This window comes from Plecotus auritus (assembly GCF_963455305.1).
Source record: "Plecotus auritus genome assembly, chromosome: 4".
In the NCBI taxonomy this organism is placed as follows: Eukaryota; Metazoa; Chordata; class Mammalia; order Chiroptera; family Vespertilionidae; genus Plecotus; species Plecotus auritus.
Window position 1 is genome coordinate 98,504,991 of NC_137775.1, and position 16,106 is coordinate 98,521,096.

The 16,106-nt window shown below is 55.5% G+C and overlaps 1 protein-coding gene across 2 annotated transcripts in view; it reads right to left on the reverse strand.

Moving 5' to 3' along the window:
* Window positions 1-13,181, reverse strand: part of SCUBE3 (signal peptide, CUB domain and EGF like domain containing 3) — a 37,725-nt gene extending 24,544 nt beyond the window's left edge. For both annotated transcript variants that reach the window (XM_080666013.1, XM_080666012.1), the window contains exons 1-2: window positions 12,667-13,181; window positions 13-135 (exon numbers count right to left, since the gene is read on the reverse strand). In XM_080666013.1, the coding sequence (XP_080522139.1) occupies window positions 13-135; window positions 12,667-12,751 (208 nt within the window). In that variant the 5' untranslated portion in view covers window positions 12,752-13,181. The remainder of the gene's footprint in view (window positions 1-12; window positions 136-12,666) is intronic.
* Window positions 13,182-16,106: the final 2,925 nt, after the last annotated feature.

Consider the following 16,106-nt stretch of genomic DNA (forward strand, 5'->3'; position numbering starts at 1 on the left):
TCCCAGCCTCACCTTTGCAGTGTTTACCATCGCCTGTGTAGCCAGACTTGCAGATGCACTTGTATGACCGTGGGGTGTTCTGGCAGATAGCATCAATGTGGCAGCTGTCGGTCCCCTCCACACACTCATCCACATCTGGCAGGGGTAGAAGGTGTGCATGAGGCCCCCTGCTGATGCCTCCCAAAGGCACCTTCAAGTGGCCCCAATGGCAAACCCCCCTTTCCTCCAAAAGAGAGGCAGTGACTCCTCCCAAAGCAGGTGCCCTCCCACACCCCTCTGATTTCGGAGTGGCCTGACTGATGCCAGGAATTCAGAAGAAAACCCACTTCCCTCAAAAATACTTAATCCACAATGACAGCTAGAATCCCATCATTTGAAACACTCCTCTTTGATTTAAAAACAAACAAGAACCCTTGGACTGGGTAGCACACTTAACTTGATTAGCAATATTCCGCCTAGTGTGCGTTAGGAGCAGGCTTGGGGTGAAGGGGAGCGGAAGGGCATGTAGGCCGGGACCTCTGGGAAGGGGCAGGGTCCAGGCCATTGGTAAGGAAAGGGGAAGCCAGGGAGACGGAGCACCTGAGAAATCCTCACTTGCCTCATGATTCTACCTGCAACCAGGCCTGCTTCCACTTGCCCACTATGGCACCAGGAATCCTTCGAGGAGAGAACTTCCATCCTGGAAGATTTCCCTCGGCCCGGTGCTGTCCATGCCGTAGGGACCGGAAGCTGGCCGGGCGGCACCAACACCTGAAATCTGACTCTCTGGCTGACCCAGGCAGGCCCATCCATCCCACCGCCCGAGCTCTTTCATCTCACCGCAGTGCTCCCTCTCCTGACCCTCTAACACGAGGTGCCACTTACAAAGCTATGCTAAGGGGGAGGCCACCTAAGATCCAGCAAAAAGAGTATGGTTCAGAAAGGACAGAGGAAGAATCATTTGTCCCCTTTTGGCAAAAGACCGCCTCTTCTGGGGCAATGTTTTGGTGCACCTAAAGCTGAACTGAGAAAGGGGAAAGGGTTTCATTCAGTTGAAACTGCTCTGCAGCTTGGAGATGACTCCGCTCACCCAAAAGGAGATGGATAAGAAACAGAGCAGGATGTGGCTGAGCGCCATGAGGCATCAGAAAGGAGGCTGGTCCTCAACCCTGGCTGCACGTGAGTCCACTCCCCCAGGAGACGTCCGAGCACCCCCACCCCGGGATTCTGGCCAACTGGCCTGGGCTGGGGCCAGGCCCTCAGCTTTTCCTGAAGCTCCAGGTGAGTCTAGTCTGCAGCCAGGCTAGAGAATCTGCTAAAGGGACGATTGGAGGAAGAAGGGACTATTTCTGGCTGTAATTGAAAAACCAAGTAAAAAATATATAAGAGACTATAAACATAAAGAACTACAACGTCCAAGTGCAATCTGTGGACCATAATTGCCTGGCCTTTGTTAAAATGCAGATTCTCAGCTTTATTACTGAACTATTTGAACCCAAATCCTTATGATGCTTAATATATTTTTCACTGAATGAACACGTGAACCAGCAATAACTCCAATTTATAGACACTCATGAGTCCTAGCTTCCCACAGCTGGCTGTCCTCTGCTTTCATATTTCAAGAAGCACTGAGGGGGCAGGACTGAGGAGGCTTCCTGAAGCTAAGAAGAGAAGTGAAATGTGGAAGAGCCCCAAGCCCTGCCCCACATCTCCTGGGCTTCTTGTCAGCTCTACTCTCCACCCTCCAACTCTCTTCCAATCCTGTGTGCAGTGCCCCCTCTGTGGGAGTCAGTCCCAGACTCAAGTCCAGCTCTACCACTCTAGGGAGGTTTCTCATCCTCTTATTTCTTCCCCCTTAAATGGGGGTGACAGTACCTCTTCATGAGAGCTGTGAACACTTGGTAATTTGTGTCTGGTAAATAGCAGGTCCCCTCAGATGACAGGAAGGATTAAATCACTGTTCAGACAACAGGTGCTCAAGGACCATGCTGCGTAAGGTGTTAGCTGCGAGGCACAGGCGGCTGTTTACATTAAATTAACTTCAGTTCCTCGGTGGCTCTAGCCACAGACCCAGTTCTTAGCAGCCGCCTGTGGCTAATGGCTGCCAGAGTGGACAGCACAGGTACGGAGCGTTTTCGACACCACCTGGCCTGCTCTAGGAGCTCTGGATCAGGGATTCCCCTGGGCCTGCGTGGGCCAAAGACACTCCCCAAGGAGTGGGGTTCCAGTTGAGATTGGAGATGGGATAAATGTTAGCAGGAGAGGAAATACCATGTGTGGGTAAATTGTGAAGAAAAACAAGGCACCTGGAATTGGTTCTTACTCTGTCCCCACATTTACACATCGGTGGGGAAAGGTATTTTTAACAACTAATTCCAAATGCTGAGTGGCTTAAGGCTAAGTTTTATCTGTTCTTGTTGGGTTCCTGCAGGAGGGGAGGTGGATGATCACCCCCTTCCCTGTGGTAACCTGGTGAGTCTTAGAGGCGGGCAGGAGCATCGGACAATCCCAGTGACTGAGAACCAGCCTGTCCACCCCGCTGGGAGCTCTCTCCATCTGCCCCCTGGCCCGCAGGGTGACGGGGAGCCCCTTCTGTAGGCCCTGGCGGGGGCACACGCCTATCCTGCACCAGCTGGTGCTCCAGTAAGGTCTGCATCGGGCCTCTGGGCTCCCAGCCCTTTCCTTTGCCTCCAAGTCAGTGCTCACAGTCCTAGATTGGACCCCGCTGCTGCTGCACAGCCCAGGTCCCTGCAAAGCCTCCGGACTCTCCCAGCAGCTGGGCTTCACCTGCAGTTGGACCACGCAGCCTTGTCTCCTGCTCACAATGCCAACCGCTCTCCAGCAGCCTTTCTGCCCTTGAAGAAATCGCCTTATTCCCGCTATAGCTAGCAGCTAGCCATTCCCCTCTCCCCTCACATCCACACACCTCATTCTTCACAACTGAGGTGCACCCTCTCTTCCAGCCACACTGTGCCCAGCTCCCCAAATCCAGCTCAAACTGTCTCCCCAAAAGCTCTTCCTGCCGAGTTCCTAGTCCGGGGGACTCAGTGGGCCTCAGCTCACCCAAGGCTATTGCTGCACTGCTCGGCTAAGGCTTTAGTTAATTTTAATTTTTTTGCTAAGGCTTTAAAGCCCTCTCGTGTGGCATGTCCCACTTTTCACACTTGGCTGATCACTCACTGAGGAAGGGACCCTTCAACTATTTGGATGGAACCTTTAAAAGCAGAGCGAGCTTAAGCCAGAGCTCGGAAATAGGGCCCCGAAGTATTTCCAGGTCTCGTCCTCTGCCAGTTCATCCTTTCAGAGCTCCCTCCTATACCTGCCCACCCACAGCGTGTCCGAACGGGACCCATCAACACCCCCGCGAGTGGTATCGTAGCCTGCGCCCAGGGTGCAGGTGTTTCCTAGCTGGCCCAATAGTGCACGCTGCTGGGCGCTGACTGCTCTAGCCAGCGGTTCTCAGCACTGGCTGCACAGGGTTCCCGGGGCCTTCAGTGTGACTGTCCAGGCACTCTCTTCCACCAGCTGACCAGGTCTCCAGGGGGAAGCTGGGTTGCTGTCTATATTCCTTTCCCCAACGCAGGTGATGTGAATAGACTTTGCTCAGGCTGGGAGGAGACGGGGGCAGCGACAAGACTGTGTTTGAGAAAAGGGGCTCTGGAGTGGTACTGTGTCAGTTCAAATGCCAGTGCCCATGGCGGTGTGGTCCCGGGCCAGCCTCTGAACTCACCTGCTGCCTCCTCTGTAAATGGGAATCAAAATAATAGCACCTCGCCCTGACCGGGAGGCTCAGTTGGTTGGAGCGTTGCCCCGTACACCAGAAGGTTGTTGGTTTGATTCCTGGTCGGGGTGTGTACAGGAGGCAAGCGATGGATGTCTCTCTCTCTCTCAAACAACAACATGGGTGAGGGATAATAATAACAATAGCACCTCCTCATGGGGCTGCCATGAGCATCAAATGAATTCATACTTACCAGGCACCTCGCACTGCATTAGTCCTTCTCTCCAACTTTCTCCCAGTTTCCTTTGTGAATCCCTCTCCACCACGCATCCTCTTACCAAAGCCCCATTTCAAGCCTGGTGTGGGGGAATGCAGCACCAGCGGGCAAGTGATGGGACCTGCTCCGCTGCCTCCTCCACCCACGTGGGAACTGCTCAAAGAGGAGGCTGAAGCGGGTGAGGCCAGTTGGGAACCAAAAAGCTGCCTCCCGTGGCTCTTTGTGAAGCTATGCTTTTGTGTCCTTACCCCACACAGGCCCTGGGCGGGCTCAGAGGCTGACCTGGGGAGAGTGGCAGCTGCAGACAGCGCCGATGGGCCAGGACCTCCCTGCCTTACCCTCTCCTGACACAAATGCATCACCCCGTTTCTTCCGGATTTGCTTCAGTGCCTAGCAGAGCACTCCCAAAGCTCTGCTAAACAGGAGGAGGGATGGGATGTGAGGGGGTGGGGGGTTATGAGGGTTGGAGGGCAGACCAAAAAGGGTGGGTTATGACAACATGCAGTCCTAAGACTCGCCTCTGAGAACGGGAGGTGCACTCCAAGGGGAAGCAGGACGGCGTCAGGGAAACATGTCATCACGGCCACCTTTCCCCAGGCTCAGCTCAGAACAGCAGCACATGGACATGAGCAGGAACGCAGGCGGCAGACAAGCAGACCCCCACGCACCTGCACATCACCTCAGTAGCTACCTAACCACTCCCAGCGCTGGGTGGTGAGGGGCAAATCTGCTGGGCCCAGTGGAAGTTCCAAAGCAGCCTGCCTGGTGTCCTAGTGCGCCCGCACGGCTGTGACATCCTTCTTGCCCCAGCCAGTGAGCCTGGGACCTGCCTACGCCACTCCTCTAGTTTCCTCTCCTTCAGTGCCTCCAGGCCCCACCCATCACTGAGGACCAGATTGGGGTGGGGGAGGGGGGCTGCGCTGGATGCCACCTGTGGCTGTCCCGCCTTCTCTGATCTATTACTCCTCTTAACTCCTAAGGCTTTTACTGTCAGGTTCTCTGACCACTTAACCAGCCACTATCTTGTGAGCCCTCTTATATGCTACCTTGTGCCCTTATTTAACCTCTAGTTCACGTGTATTATCTTCCTACTGAAGCTATACGCTCCCCGAGACCAGGGCTTCTGAGTCTTTGAAACGTACAGAGCAGCTGAAGAGGTGAGCATATTCATTCAGCAGTTACTGAGCATTCGCAGGATGCCAAGCCCTGTGCTCGGGCCTGGCGTTTAGCAGTGAACAAGACAGCTCATGTATTGAAGGCACTTAGTATATATTTGTTAAACGATGGATGGATGGATGCATGGTTGGGTAGATGGGGAGATAGGTGGGTGGGTGAGGGGATGAGGGCCACATTTGTGGCATCCTCTCTGTTCTAGGTTACCGCAGAGAAAAAGCTCGCTCTTTACTCTCCTGTGACCCCACTACTGTTCTGGATGGAGGGCAGTCCCAGGAAGTTTAGTCTTAATTTAAGGGAAGCGAGACAGGAAACTCGGAGAAGGTAAGATACCTGCTTAAAGGCATCCATTGGGTGCTGCTGAAGCCAGCAAAGACTGGGACCAGTGAATCTAGGGTAGGATTCCTAGGGACTCCTGTAGAATCATAGGGCTTCAGGGTCTTCAAATGACTGGCTGCTCAGACATCTCTTCAGAGCATCCTTGTCAGGTAGATGTCCCACCCTCGGTGACAGGGCGCCGGGAGCCCTGCTGCTCCTGGCCGGCTCCCTCGTCCATTCCTCCAGGCCGCCTCCCCCATCTGCGTAGCACCCAAAACAGAAGCAGCCCAGCTTTGCGTGACACCCTGCCTGCAGCGTGTGCACACGTGCCTGCCTGTGTGCACATCTGCTCTACCTCCACATCCAAAGGCAACTAAGGAAGAGGGTGGAGCCTGGCCTCCCTCTCCGGCTTCTCAGTGCGCCTTCCCCATTTGGAGTGGCTGAGACTCTGTTACTGCAGCTGGAGCCTGGACAGAGCCCAGGCAGGGGAGAGGGGGCCTGGAGACTCCAGGAACCACATAGATGATCCGAAGGAGAGGAGACCGAGTACTTTCTTTTTAAAATAGTACCCTTCCCTTTTTTTTTTTTTTTTTAATGTTTTTATTGATTTCAGGGAGAGAGAGAGAAGGATAGAAACATCAACGATGAGAGAGAATCACTGATCGGCTGCCTCCTGCATGCCCCCCACTGGGGATCGAGCCCACGACCTGGGCATGTGCCCTTGACTGGAATCGAACCTGGGACCCTTCAGTCCGCAGGCCGACACTCTATCCACTGAGCCAAACCAGCTAGGGCAGTACTCTTCCCTCTGACACAAGCAGTGGGCGCCTGGTGGTTGGAAGGGAGTGGGCTGAGCCTGAGCCTCATCACCCATCATCCCGATGCCTTTCTCTCCGAGGTCCGACCTTATCCCTAATTCAGGTCCTCACCCATTTGAATGTACCTTTAAATGGATAAGAATGTTCTCCCTTCCCGTGTGAGCTAAACCAGCAACCTTGAGTCAGAGCCTGGAGAGGACGGGAGGGTGGGTACTGGAGGTGGAGGAGAGAACAGGACACAGAGAGGGGGCAGGCAGTGGGCAGTGGGCTGAGGCAGGATCCAGTTTCATGATGATCAGTTTACCTCTCTACACCAATGTGAGCAACATACTATAAAGAACGATGAGGTCAGATGATGTGTAGTTCCATTAAGTGCACAGTTCTTCCCGTGGGTTGTTTTATTTGGTCCTCAAACGGTCCTGCCTGTCATGCAGATGAGGAACAGGCCCAGAGAGGGAAGGAGGGGAAAGAGCAAATAGCGAGTGCTCCCCACCCAGTGCTCCCCACACACCCTGTGAACACCGGAGGGAGGGACCCCTGCCTTCATTGCTGTGCCTCCTCCCACCCACCTCAGCACTCAGTCCAGGGTGAAGCCAGCAGCCAACGCATGGTAGGAGATCAGCAGCGGGCATGCAGCTGCCCGGGGCTGCGGGCATGGGCAGTGGGGAGAAGGGCAGGGCTGGGTGGTGCAGGGAGGAGGGCAGTGCACGCGGTGGTGCAGAGTTGCAGGGAGGAAGGGTGGGCGGTGTGGCAGGGGGCAGGTGTCTCCTGCCCTTGGATTCACTATGCTGGGCCAAGCAGCTGGTTAGAAACAAAAACAAACACCAGGGATACAGGTTCCTGCTGTTAACAGCTTCAAACCGCCAGAGGAAAACTCCAAATAAATATAATTAGAAACTTGTAAAAACGTCCTCTCTGTAAACCTGCTCCCCAGGGTCTACCCTCTAGGCATCCCCCTTCTCCCACCCCACCGCCATGTCCACATATGCTGGCACTCCACCCTCACCCAGGGATTCCTAAAATCTCGTTCCTTATTCTGGATTTTCTGCCCAGGTCTCTCCTCAACTTGTCACAGTCAGTGACCAGATGCTAATAGCCCCTGGCCTGGGACTCAGACCCCCAACCCCCAGCTCTCTAGGGCTATGGTTACAGCCACAGGAAAACCGTAGGTAAGAGTGAGAGCCGCAGCCCCTGTCCGCTATCATCCCGCATGCGGCGCCGATCGAAGCGTCCAGTGGCAACGGCAACACACAAAGTGCCTTGGTCTGGAGAGGGGAGACACCGTGGCTGGAGCAGAAGGCAGAGGCCTAGTCTGAGAGGGAGAATCCGAGGTCCGAGAGCAGGGCCGGCCTGGGCCTCACCCAGGTGCTCAGTTCCCAGAACACAAACACTTAAGCTTCACTTGATGGGATATGGATGCACACACATCCCCACACGGAGACACTTGTTCTACAGAGCCTAGTGCCGGGGGAAGGCCCCGCTCAGGGAGAACAGTAACTATCAGGATGCCGAGGCCCTGGACATGGGGTGCAAGAAGAAAGGAAGAGTAGCCAAGCTACTGCTCAACCGCCCGGGCAGGGAGCAGGAGGGCAGGGCCCAGGATGAGAGGGCCTGAGATGCGGCCAGAAGCCCGGGAGGTGGGCTGTGGGGCGGAGGCTTGCGAAGGTGTCTTCTGCCTTCAGTGGACGGTTTCCATATGTGCAGGGTCTCAGAGCTGAAAGGGACCCTACTCTAGTCCATTTTACAAGTGATTTCCTCAGAAGCCTCAATCCTTAGGCTCTACATCTGTGTAAACCCCTGGCACCATACTCCCACCCCGTGCCACTTAGGGCTGGCAATACATGGTTACGGGAGGAGGAGAGCGGCCAGTCTGGTGACAGAGGGGCCACTGGAGAGAGGCTGAGGGCTTATGTCCCCTCTTAGCCCAGGTGACTAGCTCCTCTCTCCCGCAAACATCCCTGGATTGGCAGTGAATCACTTTTCCCCGAAGACCAGCAGGCTCTGTTTCCAGAACCTGTCTTATAGCTGAGCTGAAGCTGTCCCCATGTCTGGGCCTCTTGCGGGCACTGCCAGCCTCACAGCAGCTCTGCAATTCCCAGCCCTGACAGGGACTCTTTTTTACAAGTGGTCATGTGCTAGGGGTACAGGACATCAAAGCAGGCCCACAACCTGACACGCGGAGACCAGAACCGGGCAGGACTGGAGGGGCTCAGGCAGCAACTCTTCCACCTCCATCTTCTCAAGAGGGGCCGCAGCCATCAGTGCCGTCCCCCACCCCATCCCCGGCACCGGACCGAGCCGTTCCACTTCTTCACTCTTCCAACGAAAACAAAATACACATTGCCCTGCTTCCTTTTTCCTCTCACAGGAGCCACACACACACAGACATGCACATACAGACACATGCACACACAGGCATGCACACACACGCACACAGGCGTGCGCACACAAGCATGCACACGCACGCACGCACAGGCACATGCACACACACATAGGCATGCACACACGGGCATGTACGTGCGTGTGCGCACACACACACACACACACGAGCACACACACCCAGTGAATGCACACTTCACCTCGTATTCCCAAACTCATACCCAGGGTCGGCTCCTTTTACAACAGGTCCCAGCCACTCACACCTCAAACCAGTTCTCATGCTCTCAGGCTCCTGAAGGTTTCAGAAAATAATCTCATTTAGGGGTTGCTGATAACTTTCTTTCTCTACCTGTAGAACTTCTGACTCCTGTGTCTTCTAGTCCCCTCTCATTCCACCCAGGAGAGACTCAGGGAGATGAGGGGTAAGAATTGGAAAAGTTCCCCAATCCTACCCCCCACGGGACATGTCACTGAGAGAGGAGAGGTCAAAGGGATTCCTGAGGAATTTCTAAGCAGTCCAGCCACTCTCTACCCTCTGGAAAAGGTGGGGTGGGGGGTTGGATCAGGCTCCAAGAGTGGGGACTGACTCTCTTCCTAGTGGCCTGGATGGGGCACGGGCATTAGCCGGCTGCCCATGGGGCCACCCTTGCCCGCTGACACGGTTATGGTTTTCATTTCATATTTTGGAGGGAGGGGCTCGGAGGAACAGTCCCCTCACTGTAAGAGCTGGCCACAGGAGTCCAGGGAAGCGGGAGGAGAGGAAACAGCCACATTAAAGAGGAAGAAAGGGGTGGGGGGAAGAAAGAGAGACACACACACACCCAGACAGAGACCCGGGAGACGCGCCGAGACAGAGAGACACTGTTTGCCGCCAGATGAACGCTCTCAGCCCCAGGGATGGCGTTACTTGGAAACTCTAAATACACGACTTTATCAAAATTCTGTCCCTAATGAGGAGAGAAAACAACCAGGTAAACTAGGCGGCCAGGCTGGCTCTCCCTCCGAGCCCCTCCTGGGGACACATTTTCCCCGAGGCCAGGAGACCTTTCATTCAGCTGTAACCTGAGCCCTACACCAGGATTAGGCCTTTTTAACCACTGCTGCACCCCCCCTCCCCCCAAAAAAGCAAATTAATGCTTTTAAGTTAACAATTATCTTGGTTATCCAGTCTGTCTACTTTAAAATACTCAGACAGGCACTTGAAAAACACTCAAAACCATGTACCCTCATGCTCACTCACCCCAGTCCCACAGCGTACCCACCAGGCATCCACACACAGTCTCAGCAACACGGAAACATACATATTCACATGTAACAAGTCACAGTTCACACAGACCCCCAGCTGTGTTACCTGTGGGTGATCCTGATGAATCGCACACACACACTCACCTGCACACTCGGCTCCCTTCCCTGCCCTCGCCTCTTCCCCACTCCACACCATTTTAGTTCCCCCCACCCCCACCCACCTCTGGAGAAAAGGGATAGAGATGCAGATATCCAAGATACGTGCCAAGGATGTTTGTAGTTTGAAGACCTGCTAGAGCTCCATTTAAAAGGATGTGGCATTAAAGGCATACTCTGTGGAACTGGTGAGAACTAGGAGATGTATTTGGGAGCCAGGGACGTCCACAGCACATGACCACTTGGAAGGCTGCCCTGCCCGGTCAATGCTTGTCCCTCCTGCAGCACTGGCCTGCAGATGTGGGTCTAGCGACATCCCTCTAACTCAGTGGTCAGCAAACTGCAGCTCGCGAGCCACATGCGGCTCTTTGGCCCCTTGAGTGTGGCTCTTCCACAAAATACCACGTGCGGGCGCGCACATACAGTGCGATTGAAACTTCGTGGCCCATGCGCAGAAGTTGGTTTTCGGCTCTCAAAAGAAATTTCAATCGTTGTACTGTTGATATTTGGCTCTGTTGACTAATGAGCTTGCCGACCACTGCTCTAATTCATCAAAGCTGCTGTTTGGAAATCTCTGGAAGACTAGGTTGATAAATTTCCTGAATAGCAGGGTCAAAGGTAGCTAGAATGACAGGCTTCGATACTATGCTCAGCCAGACTCAGGGATCAGTAGGAAGGAAGATGCAAACCGAACTAGAGCCCAGTTGGAGCAAGTGTGGCCCGAGTGTGATATAAGCAGTGAACAAAACTATGTGTAAGTTTCTTGAGGGCAGGGGCCTCCTCTTCCGCTGCATCCCCCTTTCCCCCCTCCCCGCCCCCCCCCCCCGCACCCAGCAGGGTGTCCCAGGAAAGAGTGAGCCTGAGAGTGCCTTGGAGGGATTCCGAGTCCTCCTGCCCCTGAATGATGGGCTGATCTCCCAGGCTTGAAAGCCTTGGCTTGATGGCACCTGTCCCTTTTAGGAGTCTCCATCTGCCCCAGGAACCCCCTTTAATGAATATACTGCTTGCTCTCTTCCCCCGCCCCCCCCCCCCAGTCTTACTCGGCCACTACAGACACTGGCTCCAACTTGAAAGAGGCCCTTATCTTGTCTCTAGATTACCGAATGAAATCTGTTCCTTCCTTCAGACTAAACTCCCTAGCTAATTCCATGTTATGAGTAAGTCAGCACGCACTACAAAAGCCAGCTTTGTTTATGAAAACACAAGCAAATCCACAGTGGGAGAAGGGCTGCTCCCCGGCTGGGGGTGGCAGTGGGAATGGGTGTCTGGAACCAGGAGGGGAACAGAAGCAGTTTGGGGTTGGAAGGGCTGGGGGTGGGGTCTGGTATTTGACAGCTGAGGGTCTCTTGAGTTTTGGTTCTGTTAAAGGACGTGTTGGAGGAGAGAGGGGTAACTGAAGAGGCAGTGTTTGGGGAGAAGAGGATAGCACTGATATAGCACCTTCCTTTTAGCAGAGAGGAAGCCCATCCCGTACAAAGAGCAGCTTAAGAACCAAGCGCTCAGGCTCCCGGACACAGCGACCTGACAACCAGAGATTCAGGCTTCCCCAGCTCCCAAGTTCAACTTCCCTTCTGGCCCTGCCACCTCCACTCCCCAGCTTGGCCTCAGGAGCCCTTGGGATAACAGGCAGAAGAATCCTATCCTCCTGGGCAAAGCCTTGCCAGGAGAAATTTTCTGTTTGCACATATAAACCTCTTCCTGGGTGAGACACGGTGGGGAAGGATGCAGCGAGGTCAAGGGGGAGGGGAGGCTATACCCAAGAGAACTGCCGTCCACCAGCCTGGTTTCTGGTTTCTGCCAGCCCAGCCTGGGGACTGGCCAAGCAGTGAGCCTGGGGTCTGGGGTGGGGGCAGGAGGGCCTCCCTGTCACTCTCTTTAATTCCTAGAGGGATCTGTCAGAGCTCCTCAGCCTGGAATTTTACTTTGTTATTTTAATGCAATTCTGACCTGGATTTAAATGGAACTGGAAACCCGAGGCCTTAATAAATAAATATTATGATAAGAAATGAAAGCCATGCAAGATGCAAGATTTCCCCTCAAAGAGGCAGAAACTCAACATTCTTGCCCAGTATCAGTCACAGAAATTTTCTTCTCTTCTTCAGCCCCCTACCATCCAGTGAGAGAGGAGTTGCTTTTTCCATAAAAGATCCTAGTTTGCTTTAACATTTTTCTACTGATAAGACAACTACTTCAAAATTTCTGTCTCACTTTGCAGGAGGACTAGGGGCGAGGGGAAGAAGTCCATGGCTCGGCTGTAAAGTTTGCCTTCTCATCTCTCCAGGGACTGAGAGGAGACTCTATCTCAGACTTCTGGAGGACAGAGGTTTCGAAGATGCTGGGGTGACAGTGAAATAGGCAGAATTCTGAGGTGCGTGATCACGGCTGCCCAGGATTCCCCAAACTTCTCACTTACCCGTGACAACCCTGGCTCTTCTAGCCTTTCGCCTGGGGCGCAGCGCACAGAGGTCAGGTCCCCACTGGGGGGGGGGGGGGTGCACCGAGCGGGTCCTGACAGCAGCACGCTTCCCAGCACCTGCCCTGACCTCGCGAAATCGCGCCTCCGCCCTCGGGCCCCGCAGCCCAGCGCCCTCCTTCCTTACCTTGCACGGCTCTGCTGTGCTGGGCGGCGCGGGCGTGGACCAGCAGGACGAGCAGGCAGAGCCCGGGCAGGCGCCGCGAGCCCATGCTGGCGCTCCCCGGGCCGGGCGGCCGGGGCCGGGCGCGCAGCTCCGAGGGCGGAAGCGGGCCGGGCCCCCGCGCTCCGGAGGGGGAGGGGAAGGGCGCCCCTCCGGGGCCCCGGCCGGGGGCTGCGGGTACGGGGCGCGGGTCGGCACCCGGGCTGCAGGCTCCGGACACTGCCGGCTTCTCCGACCCGACGCCGGGAAGAGCGAGGCGGAGAGCGCGACGAGGCTGGGGGCGCCCGAGCCGCGGACGGAGGGAACCCCCGCCCTCCAAGCGGTTGTGCTGGCGGCGGCGGCGGCGGGGTTGCTCCGTATAATCCCACCCAATTTCCAGCTTCGCCCGGAGAGAGCTGCAGCCCGAGAGAGCGCAGAGCCCGGGCGAGGGACCTGAGAAAGGGGAGGGGAAACGCAGCGCCAGAAACACGCCCTTTCTGCCTCTTTCTTCCTCTCTTGCTCTTTCTCCGTCTCTCCGGCTCCGTCTCTTTTTCTTCGCCTTTCTCCTCCTCCTCCTCCTCTTTCTCCTCCTCTCCTTGCTCCTTTTCGTTTTCTTCCTCCTCCCCCTCCTCCTTCACCACCACCTCCTTTTTCGTGCCCTTTTTTTCTTTCAAATGGGGCCTCGGCGCGGCGGCCGCTCCCCCCGTGCGCCGGGCGCGGCCCCCTCCCCAGCTGCCCCGCCGCAGCCTGCAGGAATTTACAATCCGGGCTGGGGGAGCGGGCCCTGTCTCCATGGAGACGGCTTCCTCGGGAGCAGGGAGGTCAGGCGCAGACCGCGCACAATCAATGGATCAATGCAAAGCCCGCTCGGCTCCAGACCAAACAGCACCCGGCTCCGGCTCGTCCTCTCTCCCCACGAAAAGAGTGGGGGCTTAGGATGCGCCCCCGCGCTCGCACGCGATGCGGGCCGTGCGACGCAGGTTTGCACGCACACCTCCACGAGGAGACAAAGAGCTAGGGGTGTCGGGGAGACTGGGGCGGGCAGGATCGCACGGGCGCCCAGGCATGTCCGCCGACATGGGGGACACAGCCACATAGGACCTTGAAAAACCGAACAGCTAGAAAACGAGCGATTTACGCCCTCCCAACTCCACCACACGCCTCATCCCCAGGACTCAGTTCCCATTTGTGGTGCTGAATCCACTTTAATTGAGGATTTAATTGAAGAAGAAAGCAGCCTTACCCCAGCTAAACCTGCCAGCTCCAGGGCCAACTCCTTTGCAGTTAAGGCCTGGAAGGTAGCCCACTGAGCCACCCTACCCGAATAGACCTGGGCTCAACATCCTAATGTGCTCAGCGCAGGGGCAAAAGCTAACCTACAGAGATCTGCCTAATGAGTATAAATGCAAACAGAGATTGTCCCGCGCTCCTCCAGACCTGCCCTGGAGGCTTCAAGACGAGGTCCGGATTTGACTTTGGGTGTAGGCACACGGTGCAATATACAGATCTTGTAACATTGAAACCTATATGTTCAGGTTAACCAATGTCATCCCAATCAATTAAAAAAAGAAAATGTGTGGTCCTGACCAGCCCATTAATCCTTTACCCCTCCTACAGCAGGGGCAGCTGAGGAAAGATAAATGAGATTTTTAAAAATAGGGCAAAGTATGCCGAAGGAGCAGTGTCCCCGAACCGTGGCCACCGCCCCCTGACACACTCACAGCGCTGTATTCCCTCGCCTTCCACTGAGCGGAACGAGGAGAGACCTCTTGAAAGGTGGGGAGGGCTTTCTTGGACTATGGGCTTCAGTCTGACTGAGTCGTCAGAAAATTATGTTTCGGAGCCAACTGGGACCCATCTAACCTCCTAGAGCCCTCGGGGCAGCAGGAAGAGACAATGACAGGATCTCCCTGAACATAACTCAGTTCTCAGACCTTTGACACTGGCAGCCCACATCTGCTGGGTGACAGGAGGGCTTTGTCAAAGGTCTCCTTAGCCCCGGGGAGAACTGAGCCCTTTCTTCCCCAGGGATGGAGTGGACCCGGGGGGAGGAGGGAAACAGACTCCAGCATTTGGGTTTCCTGTCCCAGCTCTATCCTGGGTGAAGATTACTTTTGGGCAAGTCACATCTCACTGGGCCTTAGTGTCCTCATCTAGAAAACAGGACGGATGAGCTCAGTGGTGGCCAGGAGACAGTGCCCTGAGGAAGCCGGGGCAGGAGGCTTGGGAACCTCCCTACCTGGGGAGAAAGGTGGTGGTTGGGATGGGAGCACACAGATCATGGGAATGGTGTGGAGGCCACAGAAATGTTGGGTCAGATGACCTCCAAGGTCCCTTCCAGCCCTGGCGTTCTAGGACTTCCCTGCTTCATTCCATTGGCAAACGCCTCCCCTTGCAGCAGCTTCGCCTGCTGCCACCAATTATGTGTAGGGCTGGAGGGCAAGTGCAAACTTGCCATCTTCTCTGCCCAAACAAGAGAGTGATTTTTAAGAGAAAAAAAGAAAGAATTGTAGGTTGCCAGATGATGCCTGATCTATAGGGGGGAAGGGGGAGAGCGGAGGAGCACTCAGGGTAGGGGAAGGGAGAGTGCTGTGCTTTGCTTTGGACATGGGTGAGCTTCTCTGGGTCCCTAGGGAGGAGGCCTCCAGCCACCCTGTGAGGCAGGTGATGGGCACAGAGGATTCTGTGCGGGCAGATCAATAGGTTATCTCAGACCTTCTCTCCAGTTCAGGGTGACGTCCTGGTCTTCTGAATGTGGACACTGTCCTGGCTGGGGGAGGGGGGCCTGGGTGGGCTATCCCACCTCAGCCCCTATGTCTCCGGGAGGCTTGGCGTCTTACTCTCCTTTCCCCCTTTTTTGCCGGCTTTTCCTGCTTCCTCTGCTCCTCTTTCACCAGGTGGGCTTCCTCCGCATCTGGGCAGAAAAGGCAGTTCCTGCCTGCTCCCGCCATCCAGTCTGGTTCCAGCCACTGCCAGCCCTTCCGAGGGTTGGATGGGAGCAGGGGCAGGCTCGTGTCACCGGGTCACAGCGAATCGGGTTGCTGGTCACATTGCCCTCTGCACCGTCCACTTCTGCAGGGACTCCCAACTGGATCGTGCCTCAGGAAGGTGACAAGGAAGGGACAATGAGATGGCTCTTGCAAATGGTACTGTAGAGCAGCAGCCTATGCCAACCCTCACGGCAGGGGCACAGTGTCCCTGGGTTCTCTGGCCTTCTACCCACACTCACCTCTCAGGCTGCAGTTTGCTCTTGGGCCTCACTTTCCTTCAGGGATACTTCTGACATTCATTCCATTCTCCTTTTTCCTGTAAATGTCCAGGGAGAAGACTGGGCCTGAGGGCCCCCAGTTATGTCGAGGTTCTGATCCTGCTTACGGACACCTCTGCCTGGGCTCCACCTCCTTCAGGGACTTCCCCTCACTGCC